The sequence below is a fragment of the Antedon bifida genome, chromosome 10 (genome assembly GCF_963402885.1).
Source record: "Antedon bifida chromosome 10, ecAntBifi1.1, whole genome shotgun sequence".
NCBI classification, from domain to species: Eukaryota; Metazoa; Echinodermata; class Crinoidea; order Comatulida; family Antedonidae; genus Antedon; species Antedon bifida.
Genome location: NC_136235.1, coordinates 2006048 through 2015208, shown reverse-complemented (window position 1 = coordinate 2015208; position 9161 = coordinate 2006048). Strand labels below are relative to the sequence as shown.

The 9161-nt window shown below is 32.4% G+C and overlaps 1 protein-coding gene across 1 annotated transcript; it reads right to left on the bottom strand.

Moving 5' to 3' along the window:
* Positions 1-86: 86 nt before the first annotated feature.
* On the bottom strand, positions 87-8945 carry LOC144854648 (uncharacterized). The gene is made up of 12 exons (XM_078712586.1): positions 8812-8945; positions 6834-7072; positions 6322-6372; positions 5673-5852; positions 4923-5054; positions 4325-4349; positions 3696-3904; positions 3357-3413; positions 2828-3049; positions 2463-2606; positions 2006-2368; positions 87-1975 (listed from the first exon to the last, which is right to left on the bottom strand). The coding sequence occupies exons 2-12, from the start codon at positions 7065-7067 to the stop codon at positions 1343-1345; spliced, it is 2250 nt and encodes a 749-aa protein (XP_078568712.1). The 5' UTR covers positions 7068-7072; positions 8812-8945; the 3' UTR covers positions 87-1342.
* Positions 8946-9161: the final 216 nt, after the last annotated feature.

The following is a 9161-nucleotide window of genomic DNA, read 5'->3' as shown; positions in this document are numbered from 1 at the left end:
GCATCGCATAACAATAGTAGCCAAGTAGCTGGACGTAAGTATGCAACGGGTGACAAACAATACAATGGTCTACCAATCACAACATGTATCATTTAAATTCTTTAGTCCGTTCACCAAAATTACAACATATAACACAATATTTCTAATGATATTTACTTCCAATAAATCATCTATCTAATTCCATGTACAGTGTATTAATAATAAACTTTTTTTTCAAAATATTTGTTTGACTTTCAGTCAATAGGCATAGTTTATCAAGACATCAAAGATCACTGTTTTATAACAATCATTGTACAGTTAGTTTGTTTCTAAATTTTATCATTATATTATTTTTTTTATTACATACACTGTACACAATAAAAGCTAAGTGATTAAACAAACGATTCAACTAAAGCTCTGTCTACACTATCAAACTTTATGTGACAAAACAATGTGATGTACCCAAATATGGTAGTGATATGATATCATCATGTCCATATATGGGCACATCACATTTTTTTGTCACATAACGTTTGATAGTGTAGACAGAGCTTAAGCTTACTCAGTTCTACTGAGGATACACGGTCACTACAATAAACTACCCAATTAGTGGGTATCTGTTTGTCAAAATAATTATAATTATTTCAGGTTGTTCCGAGTATTATAAAAAACACAATCTGGATGGGATTTACCCCAGATTTCACAAATACTAAAGAGCAATACACAGGTTTAGAGTACCGTATATGGAATATAAAGAGATACAATTGTTCAAAGGACCACTGAAATAGTATAAAATAGAACTCTTCATATATAGATAAAATAATAAATATAAAATGGAAATGTTAAAAATGTCAAACATATTGAATACTGCACAAGTTTTGTTCTGCATATAAAAAACATAAATAAATTAGATTAGCAGGTAGGCACAAGTGTATTTTATCTCTATATTCTTCTTTTATCTCATATAGAGATAAAATAGTACTAAATATAAAATGGAAATGTAGAAATGTCAAAAATATTGAATACTGCACAAGTTTTGTTCTGCATATAAAAAACATAAATAAATTAGATTAGCAGGTAGGCACAAGTGTATTTTATCTCTATATTCTTTACACACTATATTTACTGAACTTCATCTAGTTTGCTGTCGTACATGAATTTTTCCTTTTTTTGAAAAATGGCCAAATTGAGCTCTATTCAGCATATGTCAGTACCACAATACCTTGGATAAAAAACCTTAAACATTTACTTAACTTAAATAACTTTTCAAACTAATAACTAGTTTTTAAACTGCGTAAAAATATTGTTTAAACTGTGTATAATTATGTTTTATCACTTTATGCCTCAACATTGTTGATTGAATTTAGACGGTCGGGTTTGGAATAACCCCAATGCCTTGGTTAGCGTCTTCACTGACCACAGCAGGCGATTCAACTCCCTGTGGAAGTGACCCTGCTTGGACATGTGCGCTAGCTGTCTGGTTGGTTAGCTGACTTTGTGGAGTTGGTTGGTTATTTTGTTGCATCTGGCTTTGAACCACACCTGCATCCTGACCGTCTGGAACCACTGGTTGCTGAATAAACATAGACTGTGTTGGCATTCCTGGTTGTGATGGCACCTGACCAGAGGCTACAATTCCTTGACCCTGTGTTTGGACTATCATTGGTTGCCTCTGTCCTTGATTTATCATAGGTTGACTCTGTCCTTGGGCCATCATTGGTTGACTCTGTCTTTGGAGCACCATAGGTTGTACCTGTCCTTGGGTTATCATTGGTTGCCTCTGTCCTTGGAGCACCATAGGTTGTACCTGTCCTTGGGCCATCATTGGTTGACTCTGTCCTTGGACCACCATTGGTTGACTCTGTCCTTGGAACATCATTGGTTGACTCTGTCCTTGAACCATCATTGGTTGAACCTGTCCTTGGACCACCATTGGTGGACTCTGTTCTTGGACCACCATAGGTTGTACCTGTCCTTGGACCACCATTGGTTGCCTCTGTCCTTTGACCACCACCATAGGTTGTACCTGTCCTTTGGCCATCATTTGTTGCCTCTGTCCTTGTACCATTATTGGTTGACTCTGTCCTTGGACCACCATAGGTTGTACCTGCCCTTGTGCCATCATTGGTTGCCTCTGTCCTTGTACCACCATTGGTTGTGGTTGTCCATTCCCTTGGACCAGCAACTGTCCTCCATCTGTATTTGGTGGGACAGACCCTGATGTTTGATTCTGACCAGCAGTAAGTTGGTTAGCAGGAATCACCATTGGTTGTGGTATCATCTGTTGGTTGTTTACCAAGGAAGGTGTCATACCATGCTGTGTGTTTGGTACCGCTACCATCATCATGTTACCATCAGTTGTCATCACCATTTGGTATGCAGTATTGGTCTGAAAAATAAAAACAATTTGTGCAAAATCATCATGTTTAATGGCATCCAAATAAGGACATGCTATGATTTACATCATTCATAAATAAGCTTACCTTAGTTTCACAACATTTACAAGTAGAACAACCATTACGGCAACAAAAGTAACAACTAAGTTGTGAAAAAGACAGACCAAACGTTGCCATGCAAACCAACATCTCCAAAACACCAAAGAAAATAATCAAACTGTCTAAAACTACCTGGAAAAAGAAATATGTTTTCCAATTTAAAAAAATCATTATTGAAAGAGTACTCAAGAAAATAACACTATCAATGTAAATTTTGCTTTATTTAATCGCAAGGTAATCTAAATAATTATATTCTTTAAAAAAATCTCATCTACAACATTACCCAGATGATTTTTGGAAAAAAATAAGTCTCTTCTTTAGAGATTTCAAGTAAAACAACTAAATATCATTACCTCTTCTGTATTTTCAGAACAAAAATCATAATCAATTTCACAGCAGTATCTTCTAGGATCAGGTGTATACCAATATGGGTAACCTGAGCTTTGAGTATCAGAGCACCATCTCAGACATTTTTCAGCACAAATTCCTTCCACAGGAATACTAACAGCTGCCCAGCTAAACATGTTAATAGACATCAGGAACGCTAACATAGAAAAGGCAAAGAAACAAGGAATCTGAAAAAAAATATGAAGAAAAATTAATTACATTCATATAGAAAAATATTTCAATTTTATCGAACATATATTATATATACTTATACATATATATATATTCAAATGCAAATTACTGAAAAAATGACATATATAACTGTTGACACTCGTGTAATAGTATTCTATATCTATAGTCTATTCCAATAAACTGTCAATTTAATAAGTATACATAATATAACACTTTATACAGAGATTTGAAAGCCCTGAACATCACTGTTCATGGGAAGACAAAAATGTTATTTTTGTTTATCTAACAAAACTAGTAACTTACACATGCCCCTTTCTCTGTGACACTCAGAAATCCATAAAAACCAGTCACCATAAATATCTGTAAATAAATATTAAAATGTTAAATTTTGTAACGTACAGTATAAACAAGATCAAAAGGTAATTTTTGATGTGTTATTTAGAAGGATTTTATTTATAACTCTTATAAGATGTAACCTTGAATGTATACTTTTCTAGAAATGTACAATTTGCTTTCTATGAAAATCCAGTTTCCACCAGTGATGGAATGATGTTACTGGATTTTTATAAAAAGCTTTCTTTTTAGATGAAATAAGTTCATTACACTGCACTAAGGTAATTCATGTCATAATAATTTGCCTACCAGTATCCCTGTCCAGATTGGCATTCCAATATGAGCAAATCTACATTCAACAATTATTGCTCCTATTCCAAGTCCAACACTGATGACTCCAATACTCATGTTGATGATACTCAGGATAATAGTGGCATTACGATGACCATTACTTTCACATGGTGTCCAACATGGCTTCATGGCTGGTGATGACTGACCACTAGGTGCTGATCCTGACCCTATACATGGCACATGATATTACTTATTATTTCATTGTACTTCATTTTCTAGATATGGTTTATTTTATGAATAAAATGGTTGGATATAAATGTGAGGAAGCATGGTAAAGAAATCTGTTATGCATGATTGACTTATGAATTGTATGTATAATGCTAAAAAAAACATACTCGTATATGTTCACTGGTCATATTGATGAATCAAGGATATGACTTATTGTTGTTGTAAACGACTTCCTGCTATGTTCATGTAGAACATCATGATAAAGAAACCCAAAATAATTTCTGAATGTGAACCTAGCTAAGGAAGGATATATTGTTTAATCAAAATTATTATTGTTATTATTACAGGCTGGAATATATCAATGCATATTTTAAAACAAACTTGTTATTATCTAATATTTTAATTGTTTGTCTACTTACCAGAATCAACACCTTGTCCTAGACGCTGCAGTGTAAATACAAACAATAACACAATATATTATTATCCTACATATATATTTTGGAACCTCAATAATTATCAACATATTAAAGATGTATTGTCCCCCAATAAATGAGAAATGAAGAATAAAATCAGACTTTAAATAGGCCATTTTTCAGTTTAAAAAGTTATTCACTTCTGTAGAAAAAAAAACCCCAAAAATATAATCATTTTTACTTATAAAAAGACAAAATAAACGGTTAATTTTAACCAAAGACTCTTTTTCTGACAGACAATTTAAGTATTTTTTTCTTTAAATTATATTTTTTCAGGTAAATAATTTTTTTTTTCGATCCAGTTTTCGGTCAAAGTGAATAACTATTATCTGACATAAAATGACATATTAAAAAAAATTAAAATTTGTTAGGGGTACAATATATCTTTAAATAAAATGCATCCTCACAGGGTATGGTATATTTCCAACAATACCATATGACAGCTTTTTTTTTTATTTTAGGAGAGTCTCTGGGTTTAAGAGAGTTTATAAACATGATACAAACATTTACTATATATTGTTGAATTTCTTAATAAAACTTTTACCATATTCTTTTTCAAGCAGCAAAGTTTGACCCAATTCAGGTCATGTAAACTAAGAGTAGAAGCTGCTAATGATGTAACCATGACGATAACACCAACAACCAGGATTGCAAGATCAATCCCAGCATTCTTCCACTAAAAAAAAGAAAGTAATATCATATTATTTTAAATTATAATACAGCTTCGTTTCAAGCGAGGCTTTCAGATTCGGTCCGGTGCCCTGAGAAAAATACCATCACTCAAAATGGGTCAGTGGCCAAATTTGTACGATTTGAATCCGTACCTGATTCGGGATCCGGATTCGTAGCAATGCGATGTTTTCTGAAATCGTACGATTCTTTTTTTTTCGTCCAATCTGCAGTTAGCATGAATGGCCTCGCTGGACAATGTCAAAGCATGATAAATGTTTCCGATTTTTTTCTCTTTTTTTTCCCGTGCTAGGCACAGAAGAAACATGTTTCAAGCTCTAATGGTTAGCAGTGTTCTTGTCACGTGATTAAGTTCATAATAACCATTGAGGCATACACCTCATGATTGAAGATAAAAGGTTTTGGCTTAACTCAGCTCTGACCTTGTTAAATAGTGAGTCAATTGTTTAACTTAACAAAATACTCTTACCATTTAAGTCATTCAATTCATTGTATAATATTAGACCATGTAAATACTGTATAATATAATAATCAAAGCAATTTTAGTTTCTTGCAGATAGTCCTCAAATGTCAATCAACTGTAGTGTAACCAACAAAAACATACCCTTAAAATGAAGTTAGTAGCATAACAGCAGCCATCATCATAGTAGTCCCACTTGCAATCATAACTTGAACAATAAGATTGCCGGTCACTTTCTCTTTCAGGAAGAGCAACCAACATAAAGACAAGAAGAGCAATGCCATACAAAAAACAAAATGGGTTTAAACATCCATACACAATGGCCTGAAAAACAATATTAAATTATGAGTTAATGTGAAATTGAAAGAATTCATAAAAAAGGACAAAACGAAAAAAAAAAATCCCATGGTGAAGCAAATTTGTAACAACAATGCAATGGAATATGTATCAAGCTAGAATATGGAGTTGTACACCTGTCGACTTTTTCACTGAGACAAAAAAAATGTATATAGCCCTTTTTTTAAGTAACTTAATTTAATAAGCTCCCTTAATTTAAAAATCGCAAAATAAAGCGCCCCACTACAGTATGCTTAATTTTCCACTGAATAGATAGGAATTTCATTGCTGTATCAACCATAAAAACACAATAACAAAGGTAAACTTATGATTTTTTTTAAAAACAAATATTGTCTTCAAAACTGGTATTAGTTAATTTCAAAATTAGACATTAGACTTGGTAGGTATAAAGTTTTCTTAGGAAATAAACAAAGTGTAAATGATGATAATACTGTACCAAAGCTCCATGTTTTCTTACACACAGTCCAACAACGCCAGTAGCAATAAGCTGTTGAAAGGAAAAACATTATTATTAATGATACAAATACTTGGAATGATGTCGGTCTAATGTCCAAGTAAAGTGGCAAGAATCAAGTATCCATTCAACAAAATTTCAATTCAATTTCAAGTTAATCAGAATTACTTCCAAGATGCGGAAGAGAACGTTTACAAAATGACATCAGCAAATCGTACAGTTAAAATTAAATCAAGATAAAATACTGCAGTATTTACATTATTATTATTTGAAGTTCCCTGTCGTAAACGCTCAGCCAATAAACTGGTAATGGTTTACCTTATCTCTATTTTCTTTATTTTTAATTAATTTTCTTATTTATATTATATACAATTAATTTTGTTACAACATTCTTAGAGTTCATTGTGTCCAAGGAAATTGTGATAAAAAGCAGCATCAACAATACCATACATTAAAAAAAATTAATGCAATCACTGTATATCATTTTTACTTACCAGAACACCAGCTGGGATTGACAATCCATTATACAGACATTCAAACACACAAGCTGTAATGCCCAATCCAATTGACAAAACTCCACAGACAATGTACACAATGCTGTGTAGTTTGATGGGAGTAGTGTTAATCTTTGGACGAACAGGACCGCAACAAGACGGCTCTACCATCTCGTCTTGCCATCTATTCGACCTCTGACCTGCTGGAGTATCAGGAACTAATAATTCTGTCATTTTCCCTGCAGAAAATAATAGTTTTGTTTATTACAGGTATACTACAGAATGTACAGTAAATCCATAAATGTTTAGTTTTGTTTATTTTACAGTCTTTCTTATATTTCGTCAACTTTCATACTGTAACTGTATTTTGTCTTTATGTCTTTTATGTGTAAACTGACTTTGGGGTTGGGTCAACCGGCTCAGCTACAGTGATTAAGTTCACTTAGGTTGACCCTGGTCTCCCCAATTTCAGTTTTTTTTGTTTTGTATATACTTAAATAGACCAAATAAATATTGAAATGAAATTACTGCACTGCTGTGGCAATTAAAGAGTTTACATATTTTTTAAATTATGAATACATCTTGGAACATAAAATACATGTTTTACTGTTAAAGTTAAAATACAACAGAAAAACAAATTTCATGTAGTAGAAACAGTTTTTGGAGAGTTACTGTATTATATTTATAAAGAAAGTGTAGAAAAAAATCACCCTCTCCACACTGTGTAGTCAATACACTTCTCACCAGTGTTGTATAGCCTGGGTTTAATCGCAGGAATGGACAGACTGAATTTTTTCTGCTCTTATTGCAATGTAAATGTAATAGAGTAATTATGTAGGTCACTTTATTGAAGAAATACTGTTGTTGAATCACTGATTTCAATATCAAAATATTTAACTAATATGGGCACCTAAAATACTGTTGGGACATTTTTATTAATGGTTCAACAGAGTTTAAGCATCACTTATTACTAGACAACATATCTGATTAATTTAGACCAAGATAAAACAATTTGCTCCATTTTTGATAATAATACTTAATAGTAAATCATTTTTAATTAAAGCTATGACACATAGGACTGAAATATTGAAAAACATTTCCACCCCTTAATATGAATTTTTTTTACTGTTAATAAGTCTGTAGAATTGTGAACCATTATTACCTTTTTGTATCTGTATATATATATTGTAACTACTGTATGACTATATTTTGTAAACATTTTGTGTGGGTCAAACTCTTGTTACTCGTTTTAAAGGAGAGTAACCAATAAATATTACAGTAAACTTTAACAACTGTCTGTTTTGCATCACAAGACATAACTCCTGTCATTTGATCAGTACAGTGTTTATTTGGGCAAGGTCATTCATTCAAATCCTGTCATTGATATTCAAATACCACAATTTGCTTTGTGCTGCTATTGTACCCTAAATCCATAAAATGTATTGGTTGTGGGGCCTCTTTCTGTTTCAACGAAATAATAGGAACTGGTGATGTACGTGGTACAGTATATTCTCGTTATCTTTATTCACGAATAAAATCAGTGAATAAAATATGGAAGCAGCAGTATTTTCATCATAACAATTCCAGTTGAATTATTAAATAATAAAATTAATAATTTAATCGATAATTTTGTATTTATAACTATTTTTAATCAATTAATAATGGAGCACCCTTAAAAAATCAATACAATTAAGGCCACAAGGGACCTGGACTATTCAGTTCTATCTGGTAACTATGGTCTTGATAATACTATATAGGGCCTACTAGGCCTAGTTATAATGGGAATCCGGCGTTATACATAATATGTTATGGCCTATTTATTTATTTGCTAAGCTATCTAGCTAAGGCCTACCTACAGTACTTAGCTACTACTTAGTTAGCAGCTAGCCTCCCCTCAAAGCGTAGTGAAAGCCTATTATTACAAAAAAAAATAGTACAAGTATGTATGCAGTGACGTGAATTTCATATATTTACTTACAATATAATATGTTGTCAGCTACAAACGGATAATGACTATTATTAATTAGGATGATATAACTATTTGACTTTCGACAATTTATGCAAAATCAAGAAATGAATAAGCACATCATGCCAAATCAACGTGTTTTGTTTACACACACACAGAGCAGGATGTTTTTCTCTGAGAAGCATGACGTAATATTCATATCCAATCGGAAGAGGGAGACAGACACAGTTGAAAGTCAGAGAGAGCCACATTTAATGTACAAAGAGATACGACATTGGATTAAAGTCACGTGATATGCTGATCAAATTGTGTCAAACTTGTCTCCGTTAATGCATGTAAAGTATAGGAGCAACAAATAATTT